This window comes from Podarcis raffonei, chromosome 6, assembly GCF_027172205.1.
Source record: "Podarcis raffonei isolate rPodRaf1 chromosome 6, rPodRaf1.pri, whole genome shotgun sequence".
Taxonomy (NCBI): domain Eukaryota; kingdom Metazoa; phylum Chordata; class Lepidosauria; order Squamata; family Lacertidae; genus Podarcis; species Podarcis raffonei.
The window spans coordinates 88,876,389-88,896,773 of record NC_070607.1 but is presented as its reverse complement, the minus strand read 5'-3'; the positions used below and the strand labels follow the sequence as shown (position 1 = coordinate 88,896,773).

Sequence of the window (20,385 nt, the reverse complement as noted above, 5' to 3'; positions counted from 1 at the left end):
GGCTCTGCTCTGCGTCCACCCATTGCCAACACAGGAGGCCAAAGGCTTCAGATATTTTCTGGGGATCACAGGAGGTCATTCAGTATATAGGATGCGGACAGGTCTTTGCATCCATGTGTGGGAAGCAATAGATTTTGAACAAGGGCTATAGCTTAGTGGTAGGGGCGCGGGTGGTGCTGTGGGTTAAACCACAGAGCCTAGGACTTGCCGATCAGAAGGTCGGCGGTTCAAATCCCCGCAACGGGGTGAGCTCCCATTACTCGGTCCCTGCTCCTGGCAACCTAGCAGTTCAAAAGCACGTCAAAGTTCAAGTAGATAAATAGGTGCCGCTCCAGCGGGAAGGTAAACAGCGTTTCTGTGCGCTGCTCTGGTTCACCAGAAGCGGCTTAGTCATGCTAGCCACATGGCCCGGAAGCCGTATGCCAGCTCCCTCGGCCAATAAAGCGAGATGAGCGCCGCAACCCCAGAGTCGGTCACGACTGGACCTAATGGTCAGGGGTCCCTTTACTTTTACCTATAGCTTAGTGGTAAATTCCTGCATTCAAAAGGTCCTGGGCTGGCTGCAAGTTCATTTCTAGACCCAATTCAATGTGCTCACTTTAATGCTTAAATCCCTGAATGACTCAGGCCCCGAATATCTGAAAGACCACCTCCTTCCCTATGGAGTACCTCCATGAAAATTCATCAGGATTTTAGTGCAAATGCTCCTAATACTGTATGCAATATTGCCTAAATATACTCATTTCTGCAAAGCAATTTCCCCCAATACAATGCATGTCTATATGCTATTTTCAGTAATATATGCATTTGTATGTGCAATTTTCTCTAATAATAATAATAATAATAATAATAATAATAATAATAATAATTTATTATTTATACCCCGCCCATCTGGCTGGGCCTCCCCAGCCACTCTGGGCGGCTTCCATAGAAACCAAAAATACAGTAAAATATCACACGTTAAAAACTTCCCTGAACAGGGCTGCCTTAAGATGTCTTCTGAATGTCAGGTAGTTGTTTATCGCTTTGACATCTGCTGGAAGGGCGTTCCACAGGGCGGGAGCCACTACCGAGAAGGCCCTCTGCCTGGTTCCCTGTAGCTTTGCTTCTCGCAATGAGGGAACCGCCAGAAGGCCCTCGGCGCTGGACCTCAGCGTCCGGGCAGAATGATGGGGGTGGAGACGCTCCTTCAGGTATACTGGACCGAGGCCGTTTAGGGCTTTAAAGGTCAGCACCAACACTTTGAATTGTGCTCGGAAACGTACTGGGAGCCAATGTAGGTCTTTCAAGACCGGTGTTATATGGTCTCGGCGGCCGCCCCCAGTCACCAGTCTAGCTGCCGCATTCTGGATTAGTTGTAGCTTCCGAGTCACCTTCAAAGGTAGCCCCACGTAGAGCGCATTGCAGTAGTCCAAGCGGGAGATAACCAGAGCATGCACCACTCTGGCGAGACAGTCCGCAGGCAGATAGGGTCTCAGCCTACGTACCAGATGGAGTTGGTAAACAGCTGCCCTGGACACAGATTTGACCTGTGCCTCCATGGACAGCTGTGAGTCCAAAATGACTCCCAGGCTGCGCACCTGGTCCTTCAGGGGCACAGTTACCCCATTCAGGACTAGGGAATCCTCCACACCTGCCCGCCTCCTGTCCCCCAAAAACAGTACTTCTGTCTTGTCAGGATTCAACCTCAATCTGTTAGCCGCCATCCATCCTCCAACCGCCTCCAGACACTCACACAGGACCTTCACCGCCCTCACTGGTTCTGATTTAAAAGAGAGGTAGAGCTGGGTATCATCCGCATACTGATGAACACCCAGCCCAAACCTCCTGATGATCTCTCCCAGCGGCTGCATGTAAATGTTGAAAAGCATGGGGGAGAGGACAGAACCCTGAGGCACCCCACAAGTGAGAGCCCAGGGGTCTGAACACTCATCCCCCACCACCACTTTCTGAACACGGCCCAGGAGGAAGGAGCGGAACCACTGTATGACAGTGCCCCCAGCTCCCAGCCCCTCAAGACGGTCCAGAAGGATGTTATGGTCGATGGTATCAAACGCCGCTGAGAGATCCAGCAGAACTAGGAAACAGCTCTCACCTTTGTCCCTAGCCCGCCGGAGATCATCAACCAGTGCGACCAAGGCAGTTTCAGTCCCATGATGAGGCCTGAATCCCGACTGGAAGGGATCCAAATGGTCCGCTTCTTCCAGGCGTGCCTGGAGTTGTTCGGCAACCGCTCGCTCAATCACCTTGCCCAAGAATGGAAGATTTGAGACTGGGCGATAGTTGGCCATCGTGGCCGCATCTAAAGATGGTTTTTTAAGAAGCGGTTTAATAACCGCCTCTTTCAGCGGGTCTGGGAAGGCTCCCTCACGGAGGGAAGCATTCACCACCCCACGAAGCCCATCGCCCAGTCCTTCCCGGCTAGCTTTTATAAGCCAGGATGGGCAAGGATCCAGGAGACAGGTGGTTGGTCTCACTCGTCCAAGCAGCCTGTCCACATCCTCGGAGGTAACAGATTGGAATTGATCCCACTCAACTTGACTAGACAGAACTCTAGCACTCTCCCGCCCCAGCCCTGCTCCCACGGTGGAGTCTACTTCTTCCCGAATCTGAGCGATTTTATCTGCAAAAAACTTTGCAAAATCATTGCAGGAGAACATGTGGCCCGTACACATGTGGCTGGAGAACTGCACTGCGAAAATTGGAGAAGAGCACATTTCAAAGGGCGGCTATGCTTCGCTTTGCAAAATGTTAATTCGGTAGGTTTACCTTGAAATGCAAACTGAATTGAATTAACCCCCCATCCCTATATAATGAGGATCTCTCTTACAGCCTCTGTGTAAGAAGCAAACCTGGCCCAGGTGGCTCTGATTTCCAGAAAGCAGCTGACTATTTTCTTCAGACTCTTGTATTTCTTCAGGGAAAACACAATAACCTGAACTCTGGTGTACTGAGATTGTTGTAGCAGATGAATGTTGGGAATGGGAAGACGGAGAAGGCTGGACAGAATTCTGGGTGCCAGATGGGCAGGTGGCAGATTGCTGCGCAGGACAGGATGTTGGCAAGACATTTTGGCTTGCAAGAAAATAGTAACAGGTTTGCAGCATCAAGTGGAAGAGGCACAAAACTATTGGTAAGGTTTTGGTGAGTCAGTGGTTGATAAACTTGTGATTACTAGAGCAGAATTGAAGGATGAAGATAGAAATATAGTACAAGATAGGAAGGGATAAATGCTTTTGAAAAATGCAAGCACACAGATGCAAGTTGCAGGGGGGCCATAGCTGATTTGTAGAACATCTGCCTTGTACACAGGAAGGTTCCAGGTTCAATTCCTGGCATTTCCATGTCTTGTGGGAATGGCTCCTATCTGAAACCAGTACTGCTGCCAGTCACTGTAGACCAGGCATGGCCAAACTTGGCCCTCCAGCTGTTTTGGGACTACAATTCCCATCATGCCTGACCACTGGGTCCTGTTAGCTAGGGATGATGGGAGTTGTAGTCCCAAAACAGCTGGAGGACCAAGTTTGGCCATGCCTGCTGTAGACAATCTTTAGTAACGCGGACCAGTTTTCTGACTCAGTGTAAAGCAGTTCCCAATGTTTCTAAATGTAAGTGGAAAAACTGGGCACTCCCTAAGCCTTCTGCATATTTTCTGATGTGATGAAAACTCTTATGCCAGACAGATATTCACCTATTTGGGTTGGAATGCCTTTAATATTTGAATATAGCAGCCATCTGATTCTTGGCTCCAAAGTGAATGTAATAAATGAATAAATGATAAACGAAATTAAAAAAAACCTGCAAAGCACTTCAGACACCAAACTTCTCATGTAGGCAACGAAGAGAAGCCTGATACGCATATATGGGCTTCCTATGGGAGGCCATGCAACGTTTAAAAAGGAGCAACAAGTGTCATGATTGCTTCATGAGACATTTTAGTAGATAATACTGATCGCCAGAGATCTTTCTCTAAGACAGAGGTGGCGAAGGGGATCCAGCTAGAAGGCAGGATCCTTATCTCCCCCATCTCTCATGGGCCAAGTTTGATAGGTAAGGAGCTACAGTCACCTGACATCACAATGATCCTTTTTTTGTCCATTCGGACAATCAGCTGATCACTGTGGCTTGAAAAGTACAAATCTGCCTTGGCCCAAGCACATCTTTAGCTACCTCACACCTGGTGTCCTAGGGGAGGTGGCTGTGGTTTGGTGAAAACAGTCAGACATGTCAAATGGGGAGGCCTGGAAGATGTAATGAGGTTCATCACTCCTGCCATAAGATGTCATTCTGGTTATTTATCTTCTTCCTAATCAGCTAGATGCCTTGTTCCACGGGTCTGGATGTTTAATCACCAGCTCTGGTCAGGAGATCTGACCTATGAGGAAGGGAATGCTCTAGCACAGACCCATAGTAACGTTAAGAACTGGTCCTTGAGCTAGTTTTGTCCTCCTCCCTTTCATTTTTCCTCATGTACCAGAGACTCTCTTAGAACTGATTTTTGAAAGCTGCTCTGAGAACCTTTTTTTTTGGGGGGGTGGGGTAGAGGGAAGGGTAGAAATAAACCAGGAGCTCACTTGTTTTCAGCCTTTCCGTCAAATAATTTCTAAAGCACAATTGTTGCTCTGCCCTCATGCCCCCAGTTAGGAGCTGATGGATTGGTTTCGGTGCTGTCAAAACTGTGTATTCTATGCTTAATTCTGATTGAGCTGTGCTTTGAGATTGTCAGCTCCAACCAGAAGGTAAGAGAAGAAAAGATTTGAGGGCTGAAAGCCTCAAGATACTAGAAGCTGCATGCTTACGTGATAGGATGCTCTTTCTTCTCTATCCATCGGACGGGTCACGTACATTCTCCCAGACACAGGGTCAATGTTGAAGACTTCCATAGGTGGCTGGTCAGCTCCCACGCCAGTGATGCTGTATCTTATGTGGATCTCGCTGTCCTTATCCGAACGTATCTGAATAAAACATGAAAGGGAACCATGAGAGAGCTTGGAATGCAAGGCAGGTGGGAAAGAAAGTTCATGGTGCCATGCACACAAAGACACACAAAGCTTTCAAGAGTAGAGAAAAATAGCCTATTATTTTACACACATGTGGATTTAGGCAGGGGACAACTCAGCAACCTGTTCACAAAAGACCAAGGAGATGCTTGTTTCAGGAATCTTCCCAACATCTTCTGTGACACAATGCATGCTGTGTGCTTACGCATTTCAGCCATGTGTGGACTCTATGTTATTTATCCGAGCCCCTGAGATCACAAACAATTTCTATGAGATCCACAAGCCACTGGCTTATGGGTCCCATGGCTTGCATCAGTAATAGTGCCCAGCGGATTCCAGAAAGGCAAATGGGAATTTGGGAAACAAAAGACGCAGTCACTGCCAGACTGGTCTGTTTTAACAATCTGTGAAAATGCACATACACAATCTCTTTATCTGATCAAAATATTTGCATGTTGCCTGCCCTACAGCCATATTATCAGGGCAGCTTGCAACAAAGAAAGAAGCAAATTAAAACTGCATACAATAAATCAATAAAATCTGTGAAAACAGCATATCAATAAACCATAATACAGATATATATATATAAAGAAGAGGCAGATTATGAGACTTGGGGAAATAAAAATGACATCAAGGTAGATGCTGGGTAAGCCTCTCTGGAACAGGTAGTCCACTGCTGGAGTGTGACTACTGAAAAGGACCATTTTTTTAAAAGGATTGCTGCACATCACATGGAAGGAACACCCAGAGAAGATGGAGCCATTCAGAGAATAACACAGTTTCCTTTCTCTTCTCCATTGCACAAAATGGCTATCAGCCCTGATTTGTCAGAAACAGCATGCTTCTGAATTCCAGTTGCTAGAAATTGGAGAGGGGAGAGTTCTGTTTGGCGCATGTCTTGCTTGTGGTCTTCCCACAGGCAACCATCTGGTTGGCCGCTGTGAGAATGCAGGATGCTGAACAGGACAGGCCAATTCTGAGCACAATTCAAAGTGTGGGTGTGGAATTACAAAGCCTTAAACGGCCTAGGCCCTGTATACCCAAAGGAGCATCTCCACCTCCATCATGCAACCTGGACACTGAGATCCAGTTCTGAAGGCCTTTTGGTGGTTCTCTCACTGTGAGACATGAAGCTACAGGGAACTAGGCAGAGGGCATTCTCAGTAGTGTTGCTCACAACTATTTGACATCTTGAAGGCAGCTCTGTTCAGGCAAGTTTTAATGGTTGATGTTTCACTGTGTTTTTTATATTTTGTTGGAAGCTGCCCAGAGTGGCTGGGGCAACTCAGTCAGATGGGCGGCATATCATCATCATCATCATCATCATCCAGGAGGGCTCCTCTTATAATCTTAAAATAGATTTTTACCAGCAGAGAAGTTAATACTAGATGAGGCGCTGACACAAATTGATAGATGGCTTTGACTCAGGGTAAGAAAGAGGAGGTGCATCACTCCCCATAAAAAGAGGACCTACTGTATGAAGATACAGTGGTACCTCAGATTACAGACGCTTCAGGTTACAGATGCTTCAGGTTACAGACTCTGCTAACCCAGAAATAGTACCTTGGGTTAAGAACTTTGCTTCAGGATGAGAACAGAAATTGTGCGGTGGTGGAACGGCAGCAGTGGGAGGCCCCATTAGCTAAAGTGGTACCTCAGGTTAAGAATAGTTTCAGGTTAAGAACGGACCTCCAGAACGAATTAAGTTCTTAACCCGAGGTACCACTGTTTGGGTTTGTTTAAAATGTGCCTATGCTAATTTATCTGTATAGGTGCAGATTTAGAAATCACTTTTGTTCTTTAAATGCAATATGTTTCGCCATTGTCTGCTGTGTCCAGGCAGCATAAAGACCTTGTGTGCAGTGGGACCGTCCCTCAAACAGGGGACCCCCTTCAAACAGAGGTTTATCCTGTGTAAAGTAGGCCATATTGCTACCCTGTTTCGACTGTGCTTGCAGTTCACCGAAAGTCAGTTTCAAGGCCACCTCTGCCACCCCATCATGCATATTTTCCCAAGGAAAATAAAAGCAAATAAACAACAAGCTCTGCAAAGATAGTTTCATTCACGTTTCCAGCCACCAGATACAAGACAGTAAGTAGGCCGGTTGAGACGTAACTGTGGCAACCTTGTCCTGTTATCGCTCTGCAATCTGAAGTTAATTTTCTGATCAGCAATGTAAAGGAGTTCTTGTAAGATCAGGACTATTTCTGAAAGGGGTAAGAGAGGTGCAAGGTACAAGGGAGAAACAAACCATCTTGACACCCCCCTCAGCTTCAGAAAACAGTCTGGCGAGCACCATGGTGACAAGCAAATGCTCTCTTTGACACCCCCCTGCCCAGATTTATGAAAGAAAGAATGTGGATTGGTGGGGAAATGGGGGTGGAGAGAGAGAGAGATAATAGAAGCCCACTTTACAGCAAAAGAAGATTGAAACTTCACATCTCGATGGCAGCCGCTTTTCGGGGTGAGTTGGGATGTGCTGATGAAGATGCACATCCATGTGCAACAGGCACAAAGGAGATGGCTATGTTAATAAATACTTTATTTTTCACTCTATAAGATGCACCAGACCACAAGACACATCTAGTTTTTGGAGGAGGAAAACAAGGAAAAAAAAATTTCCTGAATCCCAGAAGCCAGAACAGCAAGAGGGATCGCTGCGCAGCGAAAGCAGCGATCCCTCTTGCTGTTCTGGCTTCTGGGATAGCTGCGCAGCCTGCATTTGCTCCATAAGACGCACACACATTCCCCCTTAATTTTTAGGAGGGAAAAAGTGAGTCTTGTAGAGCAAAAAATACGGTAAATAAATAAAAGAGCAAGCAAGCAGGCAGGGAAACGGATAAGTTCTGCTCTGGCTGAATGGAGGCAGCTATGCAGGTAGAGATGGCAGGAACATTTTGTCCTTCAGAGCAGAGGTAAGTCAAGGAAGGGATGTAGGATTCCTGCTCTCCCTCACTGGTGTCTTTTAACTTCAAAAGCTATCAACCATTCTTTACAAGTCGGGTGTCAACTGATCAACATATTTTCTAAAAAATTGTGTTCTCAGTGTCTCCTAAAGACTTTTCATTTATTTAGGCAAGCCTAGCCGGATGCGTAACGTTAAGATGTTATTTTATTTTATTATCCATATTTTAAACAACTGCTGATTTTACTCACAATTTTTAGGTTAACTTGCTTTTTATAAATTATTTCTTAATGAGCGCTTTGTACACTATGTAAACAGCTTAGAGGTTATGGATGATTAAGCGTTATAGAAATCCTGCTAAATAAATAAAAATAAATAATATCATTTGCATTTTAACTAATTAATCAATTGGTGAGAGTGGATGCTACCCAAACTTCAGTAGAAGAGTTTTTATGAGATACTGAAGGATTTTTAAGATAACTTTCAGCTTAATAAACATGAGCTTCCATTCATTGTTCAAAGAAAGAGCATCTCTCATATTTTGTTTGTCATTTCCCACTGTAGTCTCACACCAGGAATAAAACAGTTCCAGTAATTAAGAACTGTGCTCTCAAATCATCACCCCATTGATTAAGGGCCCCCGTGATTCATTAACTAAAACTTAGCTGATTGATCTACTGATTAAACCACTTGAATCTTGCAACCTTTGTTATTTATTAATTACACCTGTACCACACTCTTTCTCAGAAGACCCCTAAGGGCCAAGACGTATTTAAGAATAACTGGCATAGGGTAGGAGTTCAGACCAAGGTGGCGGCAGGGCTTTCACCCTTTACCCCACTGGAGTCCCAATTGGAAAGGCTTCTCCCTGTGCCAGTTATTTGCGATGGGAGGAAAGCATCCATTAGACAGACAAAAGAAATAACTTCTTCACACAGTGCATAATTAAACTAGGGAACTTGCCTTCACAAGAAGTGGTAGTGGCCACCAACTTAAAGGTAAAGGGACCCCTGACCATTAGGTCCAGTCGTGGTCAACTCTGAGGTTGTGGCGCTCATCTCGCTTTATTGGCCGAGGGAGCCGGCGTACAGCTTCTGGGTCATGTGGCCAGCATGACTAAGCCGCTTCTGGCGAACCAGAGCAGCGCATGGAAACGCCATTTACCTTCCCGCCAGAGCGGTACCTATTTATCTACTTGCACTTTGACGTGCTTCAAACTGCTAGGTTGGCAGGAGCAGGGACCGAGCAATGGGAGCTCATCCCATTGCGGGGATTCGAACCACCGACCTTCTGATTGGCAAGTCCTAGGCTCTGTGGTTTATCCCACAGCGCCACCCTTACGGCCACCAACTTGGATGGCTATAAAAGAGGATTAGACCAATTCATAGAGGATAAGTCTATGGATGGCTACTAGCAACCCTTGCTATGTTCCACCTCCAGTGTTGTGGTGGGGGGGACATCCTTCCTGAGTGGCAGTTGCTTGGGAACCACAGGTGTGATGTGTGCTGTTGTGCTCATTCTCTGCTTATGGGCTTCCCATATGCATCAGGTTGGTTGCTGTGAGAAGAGAATGTTGGTCAAGATGCATCTTTGGCCTGATTCAGCAGGCTCTTCTTATGTTCCAGCAAAATAAAAATAAAAATGAGGGTTTCAAGTTTATTATTGTTTGTGTTGTATTAGCAAAGACGAAGCCAGAGAATGAGGCCAGCCTAGTATTCTCTGCTGATTCCAAGATATAGAATGAATCAATGCTTGAGGGAATAGCTATGGGAGGCTGTCATGATGAGCTCTTAAATGTACTTCTACAACACAACTGATGGGTCACAAACCATTTGGAGGACAGAAGGATCTGGCTAGGCCAAGACTCTGATTGGTGCAAGGGGAGGACAGATGAAAGAGAGTCATAATGGAAGTTGAGGTCAATTTCTAAAAGCAGCCAAGGAATATAATGCAGGCAGTAGGAGTGACAATGCTGAGGAGTCAGAGAGATGCTTGCAGAAACAGTGATGTGATGTTGGGACTTAGACAAACCTGAATGACTCAGTAACAGGGTCTTTTCACTGTTTTGTTTCTGGTGGGCTAACCCACATGAATGTGACGCTGGTTGCGCTGTGGGTAAAACCTCAGTGCCTAGGACTTGCCGATCGTATGGTCGGCGGTTCGAATCCCCGCGGCGGGGTGAGCTCCCGTCATTCGGTCCCAGCTCCTGCCCACCTAGCAGTTCAAAAGCACGTCAAAGTGCAAGTAGATAAATAGGTACCGCTTTATAGCGGGAAGGTAAACGGCGTTTCCGTGTGCTGCGCTGGTGCTGGCTCGCCAGCTGCAGCTTCGTCACGCTGGCCACATGACCCGGAAGTGTCTTCGGACGGCGCCGGCTCACGGCCTCTAGAGCGAGATGAGCACGCAACCCTAGAGTCGGACACGACTGGCCTGTACGGGCAGGCGTACCTTTACCTTTACCTTTACCCACATGAAAGGCATTGAAATCCAGGAAGCATTGTGCTCACCCTCAATTGCCATCCTTGTCCTTGTTAACTGCTTTGCATGCAGAATGTCCCAGCTCCAATATGCAGCCACATCATCATGCTGCAATCTTGCACAATCCTGAGATCTTTTTCATATGTACTACTGCCAAGCAGGACACACACACTCCTACACCTGGTGCATTTCATTCCCCTCCCCTAATGGCAGACATTCTTAGTTGTCTCTGTTGAATTTCATTTTAAGAATATAAGAAGAACCCTTCTGGATCAGGGCCGTTGTCTATCTAGCTGAGCAACCTGTTCTCATAGTGTCCAACCAGCTGCCAATGGGAAGCCCACAACCAGGACCTGAGCACAACAGCAACACTCTCCCCTCTTGCAGTTTCCAGAAATTCATATTTTGTTTTCTTCCATCGTGCTTTTTCTATTGCATTTTGAATTTTATCCCTATCTGCTGAGGTAGGGACAGTTTATGTGAACCACAAATATGGTAAGATTTCCCTCTGCCCTTTCCTCTAGAAGTCATTGATGAAAACTGTTGCATCTTCTTCTACCTGTAGGTAGGCAAAAGTTCATGGTAGGGCAAACTATACCCTGCTATAAATTCTGCTTCTGGCATTTGTGGAAGGCAAAGGTTTTGGCTAATAGCAAGATTAAAATCAACTGCTGAACTTCAGAGTCCAGGGCTGGTTATTTTTTTTTTAAACAACAACAAGGTCCATTACTGCTGTATTAACAGATTTAATTTCAGAGCTGGAAGATTATAGTCCTTTAGTTATCACTTAAAACTTTAAAGTTTGAAGCAAGGGAAGTGTAGCTCAAGGAGCTTCCAAGCATTTAAGGCTCTGAGACATGATTATGTACGGTCAATGGAATAACACGCTTGAAATATATATATATTATGAACCTAGTCACTGAAATTAAAATTTCTTCAAGATGAGGCTATACAAAAATGGTGAGACAATCCGATTAATTTATTCCAAATGGGGAGAGTGGCAGAGTGCAGTCCCCAGCCCTTCCTCCCTGCCCCTGCCAAAGGATGTTTAAGTGTAACAAAAGGAGTCAAAACAGCACAGGAGTTTGTAAAATCCAGAAGTGGCAGCAGAAAATCATTTCGGATATTTATTTTTGTACTTTAGGGTATCAGCTGGCGGTGTGGCTTGACACTGCTTCGGTATTAAACTCCGCATTACCACATGTCACCTTAGAAGAGCTGATAATGTGACTACTCCTTGGACAACTCACGAGGCTTTTCACAAACCTCTGTCAAACCAAATCTCTCTCTCTTGATCAATAACGGTGCACAGAGAAGGGGGCTATTTGCAGCGTCTAAAAGGGCTGGATTAGCAGAATACTGTAAATACAGATGGCAGGGACTAATTCCAGCTCTTAAGCAGTGATCATGCAAATCACTTAGGCATGCGAACAGCTCCCTTGAGTTCAAAGGGATTACTCACATGAGCAGAGTAGCTTGCGCACCCTGCATATTAGCTGAAATCAAGACTTATTTTGTGCAATCAGGGCAGCCTGGCTTGGCACCATGCATGCAAACCCAACGGCTTTGGCCATGATAAGTGCACGGCAGCTGATGTTGTCCTTAGCTCCCCTGCTGATAAGAATTTCAGTTCCTGAAACAGCAGTGGTAGCTGGTGCCATTATTGGGATCGGTAGGGCGGAAGGCAGGGAGACCAGCAATTTTGGAGGCAAAGGCAATGCCTCCAACATCCCGGTGAGGAAAATTAGGACACCACATCAGCGGAGGCCCTGCTCCCTCTCACTCAGACCCCCCCCATCTCTCTGCTCCCTTTTCCATCACTGTCTCCCTTGGGGATCACAACTCTCACCTCCTGCACCATCACAATAAAGGGTCCTTACACACCTTCGCCCACTAACACTGCCCGCCACATGCCAAGTCCAGAAGGAGAAAGGGGGTGGTGGCACATGGACACAAAGTGAGAGTACAGCAGCAAAATAGTCTGTATTTGGCCCCACCCTCTGATGGGAGCCAACTGATTCATGCCAGAGTGTGAGACACAAAAACAGTGAATTTTTTTTTGGTCCCACACTCTGGTACAGCCAGAGTGCAGGAGCCAAAATGGGACATCCCGGATGTGTGTGTGTGTGGAATCGGAAGCTGGGGTGGCTTCCGTAATTGTGGGATGTCCTGCTCACCGCACAACTGGGTGTTAGGGAAGAAGGGAGGCAGGCAGTGGTGGAGAGCAGGCGGGGGCAGGGCTGGCGTGCATCCTGGGGATGGGGCGAGCCATCTGTGGGGGCATGGCACCCAGTGCGGGTGGGGGGACAGCCACGATGGCACCCTGCCGGGATCATGCTGCCAGGGGCGACGCGCTCCCCCCACACTCCTCTTCCTCCGCCAGTGGAGGCAGGTGGGTGCTGGCTGAGAGTAGACTGAGGTTGATGGGGCAGTGTTCCTGTCAATAGCTCATCCTACACTCAAGTAGGACCCTGGTGGAGACACATGCCCGACTGGCATGTTCTCTCCCTCCTGGTCGATCGTTCAGGAGCTTCATTAGCTTTCTTCAGCCCAAACATCAAAGCAACTGATGCCAACAGACATCAGCACACTTAGGGATCTACAGAGTCTGCACAGTTCATGTGACAGACCTCAGCAACTCAGCATTTTGGCTAATCTACTTTATTTACATATAAACACATTGCAACCTGCCTCCCTCTCTCTCTAGCATCAGACAGCAGAGAGAAAAAGAACAAAGGACAATAGTCCCACTTCACAGAACACAGTAACATAAACATCCTGTCTCCGTCACTTCCCACTCTGTGGAGTCAAAACATATACCATCATGTGATAGACAACAATCCCATGACTGCAGTCATGGAACAGGAATTCTAACAGTTCAATTCATGCTAATGGACCAGCCTCCACTGTGCAACAGAGAGCTGATGTACATGACCACCGGAGGCACAAAGGCAGACGGAAATCCAGCTCAAAGCACTGCATGCACTGACTTCCCATCTGTGGCATCTAAGGGTGTCAATAAGCACTGCAAATACACTATTGGGATGCTAAAGTGATAGTTACCTATGAATTACCTATCTAGGGACATGGGTGGCGCTGTGGTCTAAACCACTGAGCCTCTTGGGCTTGCCGATCAGAAGGCTGGCGGTTCGAATCCCTGTGACAGGGTGAGCTCCCACTGCTCTGTCCCAGCTGCTGCCAACCTAGCAGTTCGAAAGCATGCCAGCACAAGTAGATAAATAGGTACCACTGCGGCAGGAAGGTCAACAGCATTTCTGTGTACTCTGGCTCCCGTCACTGGTGTTCTGTTGTGCCAGAAGCGGTTTAGTCATGCTGGCCACATGACCTGGAAAGCCGTCTGTGGACAAACGCTGGCTCCCTCGGCCTGAAAGTGAGATGAGCGCCGCAACCCCATATCACCTTTGACTGGACTTAACCACCCAGGGGTCCTTTACCTTCTTTAGGTAACCTATGCATGGGAAGAGAGCAGCTATGTCCAAGCAGATAGGAAAATCTGAACCACACTGATATGGTGAGAGCACTTTTCTGGACCATGGACCTTGCCTCCCTATCAGTGGAGAAGCTTCTCTTTCTCCACCTGCACAATGCAAAATCACTTTGCACACTTCTCCATTCCACTGTTGATTAATAGCCAACGATCTGAATTATACCAACTCAGAGGCTCATCTTATTTGTGATGTGATATTGCACACAGACACCCTGCCCCCCAAAATAGGTTGGCACTTTGGGAAATAAAAAGAAGCATTTTTGCACCTTAAGGAAATCAACAAGAATGGAAGTGACTTGAAGAAAGCTTCTTTGCCTCTTTCAAGTATCCGTGAGTTTTCGAGTAAGTGACATGAAACACTGGTAAATGGAAGGCAAATAAGCTTTAAATTGCAGGAGATGAAAGGCAGTATATGGAATGGAAGCCCAGGGCCAGACCAGTTAGGGCACAAGAAGTTTTCAGGATTTGTTTCATTGGTCAGCACTTAAAGGAAGCACTAAAGGAAATAAAAATGTCCTTTTATGTATTAATCCACAACTGCCACTCTCCCCTCTTCACTCCTGCCTGAGTCTGTAGATTTAGTACTTAGTTGCTAAAAATACACGGGCAGAATTTTATTATCGGGATTTGTTGTTGTTTTATCTGAGACATAAAGGCAAAATCTCTTATTTCACTGTCAGGTACAGCCTCATGAGAGTTTTAATTAAGGGTGCCACTGAATGTCAGCATGGGGGAAGGCTGGAAACAAACTCCCCCATTTCAGAAAAAGCTATCCAGCTATGATCTGAAGAAATTCCTTACTGAAACTTGCCTTTGCTCATTATGACCTTGCTGGGGGGAGTCATCTGCAACACCTTGCTCATCAAATATTCAGATAACACCAAAGTGGGATGGGTAGGTCTTGCCGCAGAAAACAGACTCAGGTTACAAGATGACCTTAAAAGACTGGAGAACTGGACCCAAACTAACAAAATGAATTTCAATGGGGACAAATGTCAGGTTCTATACTTAGGCAGAAATATAGGATGTGGGACACCTGCTTTGCCAATAATACATGTGAAAAGGATCTAGGGGTCTTAGTAGACCATGAGCTTAACATGAGTCAACAGTGTGATGCAGCAGCAAAAAAAAAAAAAAGAAAAAAAAGAAGCTAATGCTATTCTAGGCTGCATCAACAAACACCTAGTGTCCAGCTCAAATGAAGTCATAGTACCGCTCTATTCTGCCTCTATTCCACACCTGGAGTCCTGTGTCCAGTTCTGGGCATTACAGTTTAAGAAGGATATTGACACATTGGAAGGTGTGCAGAGGAAGGTGACCAAGATGATCAAGGGTCTGGAAACCAAGACTTACGAGCAATGCCTTTGGGAGTTGGGTATGTTCAGCTGGAAAAGAGGAGACTGAGAGGAGACATGACAGCTTTTCTTTCAATATCTTTAGGGCTGTTATATGGACTATGGAGCAAGCTGGGTTTCTCCTGCTCTGAAGCCACAAACCAATGGCTTCAAGTTACAAGAAAGGGAATTCCAAATAAATATCAGGAGCACTTTTCTGGCAGTAAGAGCTGTTTGCCAGTGGAATAGACTCCCTAGGAAGGTAGTGGAGTCTCCTTCTTTGCAGGTTTAAGCAGAGGTTGGATGGCCATCTGCCAAAGATGCTTTAGTTGAGATTCCTGCATTGAAGGGAGTTGGATTAGAGGACTCTTTGGGTCCATTCCAACTCTACAATTCTATTATTCTATGTTCCAGGATTTCCATCGCTGGTTGTCAGTGCTAATCCAGGGGAATCCCTCTGAGCCATCCTAATGTAATGCAGAGGGGAATCTGTTTATTTTGTCAAGACGATTAATCTTTGATTCTTTGGGTGTGTAATATTAGTGGCAGAGTGGCACTATTTATTTCGTTCTTCAATTTATTTATTGCATTTATTCATTGCTTTCCATGAAACAGTCTCGAACACCTCCAGATATATAAAATAAATAATTGTGCTTGTCACTCCTTTATAGAATGATACAATAGAACAAGTATATCGGAAGTGTTTCACCCAACAAGACCCGAAAAGGGCATATCTAACATACACTTTCAGGTCAAAGGGTGACAGTCTTTAGGTATTAAATCTCTGCCAACAACTCAAAAAAAATCTAAATCGAAGATAAGCTGTCTCTTGAAGTCAAAAGCTTTCTTCTTTTCCCTGCTTTCACAGCAGCAGCAACAAGAATCAGATGGAAATCCTGCTATAGGTATCAGCTTACCCAGTCACTGTCTGGGATACTAATCAGGGATAATGTTGAAAGTTTCTGACTATTTCCATAGGAAAACTTATTCCAATAAACTATCATTTTGCTATATTTACTAAAGACGCCAATTTTAGTAGATTTGCTTTGGTTCTAAACAATGAGGACGGCAAGCCATATTGTGCCTAGAATATTGTCCCCAAATACTTATTTTTAATGGATTCAGCACTTTTGTGGGTCCACATGACTTCAAAGCTGTGCTCCATAGAGCAATTGCCCGACTGCTCTTGCCTGAAAAGGTTAAAAATGGGATTCATAGAATCATAGAACTGAAGAATTGGAAGGGACTCTGCGGGTCATCTAATCCAATCAGAGGGTCATCTAATTCAACCATCCAACCTCTGCTTAAAAACCTCCAATGAAGGAGAGTCCACCAACTTCAAAGAGAGTCTTTTCCACTGCCCAACAGCTCATACCACCATAAAGTGTTAGGATCATCCTACTTGCGTGTAGGACCCAGGCAGATACACATGCCCGACTGGCATGTTCTTTCCCTCCTGGTTGATCGTTCGGGAGCTTCAAAAGCTTTCTCCAGCCTGAACATCACAGTGACTGATACCAAGAAACATCAGCACGCTTAGGGATCCCGCAGAGTATTTGCAGTTTGCGTAACAGAACTGAGTAGCACAGCATTTTGGCTAATCTACTTTATTTACATATAATACACTCGGAGCATTCTGACTCAGCTCCTTCCTCTTTCTCATCAGACAGCAAAGAGAAAGTACAAAGGACAATAGTCCTACATCACGGAACACAGTAACATAAACATCCTGGCTCCGTCACTTCCCACCATGTGGAATGAAAACATACACCGTCGTGCGATAGAAAACAATCCCATGACTGCAAACACGGAGCAGAATCCTAACATAAAGCTCTTTCTGATGTTTAGTCCAAATCTCCTCTCTTGTAACTTGAATGTATTGGTTTAGGTCCTTCCCTCTGAAGCGTGAGAAAACAAGCTTGTTCTATCTTCCATGTGATTCCTTTAGATAGTTGAAGATGGCTGTCATATTTCCTCTCAGTCTCTCCTCTTTCCCTCGCTAAGTATACCCAAGTGAGTTGTGGCCCTTCTGTATATTTGATCTAACTTGCTTTCTAGGTTCAGTTTCATCTATTCAACAGGACTGGGGCTAATGCAAAATAAGATTCTGCATGCTTTTGTCCAAGTCCTACATGTTATCCTAGCTGAAACCAAGCTACACAAATGTCACCACAGTGGGTTCTTTTTTAAGGCTTCAGGGAACTATAGGAAAGCCTGGGATGCTCACATGTGTAGGAAAGAGACATGCAATTCCTGAGTTTGTCTGCCCCAGCTCTGGGAACTCTGAAGTCCCAACACAAGCAGTCAAGTTTATGAAGAGGCTTTGAATGCACCCTTTGTTAGCTCTAGCCTGAGTCTTGGCCTTTTCTTGGCCTTTAAGCCAGCCATTCTCAGACGTTTCCTCCCCATGGACCACTTGACAATTGCCAAGGGTCTTGGTGGAGCACTTAATGATTTATGACATTCTGTGCTAGATGCTGTATGATTTTAAATTCTATTTTTATTGCCTCTTTTATTCTTTATATGTTGTATTACCATTTGAATTCCATGGAATTTAGATAGTAATACAATAAAATGCAATGTAAGACATAAAAGAACAATACAAGTGCAAATCAATACAGATATTTAATTTGATGGATGTGCTGTCTCCTGCCTTCAACTACAGACATGTCACAGACCACCTGAATGAGGCCTAAGGACCACAAGACCACAATTTGGGAATCCTTGTTTTAAGCATACGGTGAGGCCAATAGCTTTCCCTGCCAGAAACCCTTCCAGGGATTAGTAGTCAGGAGGCGGGGAAAAACTGTTGGTGAACCATACATTTTAGAACTCTTTCAAAATTAGCTTGGTAAACTGCTTTATCTTTGTGAACTCCTTTGAAGTAGTTTTTTTAAAAAAAACACACAATAACAATCATGCAATATATCAAATTTTATGGAATAAAGTTCCAGGGGTGAGCAAACTTTTTCAGCAGGGGGCCGGTCCACTGTCCTTCAGACCTTGTGGGGGGCCGGACTACAGTGGTACCTCGGGTTACATATGCTTCAAGTTACAGACTCGACTAACCCAGAAATAGTACTTCGGGTTAAGAACTTTGCTTCAGGATGAGAACAGAAATTGTTCTCGCTCGGCGGCAGCAGGAGGCCCCATTAGCTAAAGTGGTGCTTCAGTTTAAGAACAGTTTCAGGTTAAGAACGGACCTCCGGAACAAATTAAGTACTTAACCAGAGGTACCACTGTATATTTTTTGGGGGGAAATGAACGAATTCCTATGCCCCACAAATAACTCAGAGATGCATTTTAAATAAAAGAACACATACTACTCATGTAAAAACACACTGATTCCCGGACCATCCGTGGGCCGGATTTAGAAGGCGATCTGGCCCCCGGGCCTTAGTTTGCCTACCCATGGAATAAACCAACCAACCAACTAAATTGTGGGCAGGTTTTTAGCCTTCTGCATTGATGTTTTTAATTATGCCCTAATTCTGATTTGAGCTGAAGTCTGTCTGCCTGTCACCAACTCTACGTTTGGCTAGAAGGAACCGCTTTTTATATGCAAAAACAAAACAAAAACAAAAAACTGGGATAAGGAGAAGCTTGAATAGCTCATGTTTCTTCTCCTGCCAGTTCTCCATATGTACAAATCGCTCACAGTTGCCACAATATGTTGGGGCGAGGGAAGTGAGGTGGGGGGGGGTACATGCCAATCCTTAATATGCTTATTTAGCATCTGAACACAGCTTTGGACTATTTAAACATGGGATATGGCTTTGGTCGTTTACTCGAGAGAAAACAAAGGAAAGTTCTTAAGTTGCGCAAAAGTTGGCCAACAGCAGGAGGCTCACCAATGCCAACGTTAATTAAGAGCATTTCGAACAAAGCATAGCTTATGTGCAGCGGGTTATGCTTGTAAGCATTTGAACTTTGAAATTGCTGTGGCAGGCAGAATGACTGCAAACTTCCTTTAATGAGACCAAGGGAAGAAGAAAAAACACACACCCCAAGAGTTGCTCTGGAAGGGCATTCCATTCATCCGTCTTTATGGCCATATTCCCAGTCATTTGTGCTTTTTTTGCCCATCCCTTAATGCTCAAGATGTCTTCCCTCTTTGATCATCCCTCTTGCTTACAGACTGCTGCTATGGGACCATTTTTCTCCACTAATTAGACAAATGGGAGAATCCGCCTGCATTTCCTGCATCCTTAAGCACCCAGGAAGGAACTGTTCATAGACACTTGTCAACTTTCCCAAAGATTCATAAATACGGGGACACTCCCATGGGCCATCTAAAGTCAACACTGTTTCATTCATGACAAGCCTCCACCTTTCCCCCTTTGAATGCCCCCAAGGAACACGATTCCACAACTCCCCTAGTCAACCTGATCCATTGCTGAGTGCTCAGTTCTGGTGGGGTGCTTTCCCCAATGCTTTCTTTAAATCTAGCTGACTTAATTTCAAAATCCTGTAAGCTAATGTATTAGCCCAAAGTTGAACAGCGAGATTCAGAGCTGAACAGGGTTTTCAACCCAGGATCATGATCCATGCTTTGTTCCATATGCCTGGAGGCTTTTCTAGACCCACTTCATCCCCTCCACCAAAGGTGCTCCTGGAAGTCAAAAGACCCCTAGGAGCAGCATCTGACCCTGCTTCCAACTAGCTTTCATTTAGAAAGTCATCTGGACGGGGTGTCACTAAAATCCTGCATTTCTCAATTGTTTTTTTCTGGGCAACAATAACTCCTGTCCTGGAAAAGAAAGAAAGAAAGAAAGAACTGGCTTCAAAATGGACCAGGAAGTCCCTCTACATGGGCTGAACCAAGACATACACTCAAGGAGGACTGAGCCGCTTCAAAACTGGAGAGCCCCTTCTCCATTGCCTGGTTTGATTTCTCCTAGTGTTAGGCTCTAATGTTCTCTATAGCATGCATCCACTATAGCTATGACTTCTCTCATTGGCTAAAAACAAGGAAAGGTAGGAGCAGAGGCAAACCTAGTCTCCCTTGTGCCCTCTCAAGTAAATGTATCAGTGTCCCACACCTCGGTCCCTCATGCCCTTGGCAAGGAGATGTATCGGTGCCTTCCAAGCTGGGAGAGACCATGGCCCAGAAACTAAAAAAAAAAATGCTTTTCATCACTTTTCGTGCTCTGCCAGTG

General features: G+C 45.4%; 1 protein-coding gene across 9 annotated transcripts in view; it reads right to left on the bottom strand.

The window, feature by feature from the left end:
- CDH4 (cadherin 4) overlaps positions 1–20,385 on the bottom strand; it is a 795,473-nt gene that overhangs the window by 170,725 nt on the left and 604,363 nt on the right. For all 9 annotated transcript variants that reach the window (XM_053394415.1, XM_053394416.1, XM_053394417.1 and 6 more), the window contains one exon: positions 4,800–4,955. In XM_053394415.1, the coding sequence (XP_053250390.1) occupies positions 4,800–4,955 (156 nt within the window). The remainder of the gene's footprint in view (positions 1–4,799; positions 4,956–20,385) is intronic.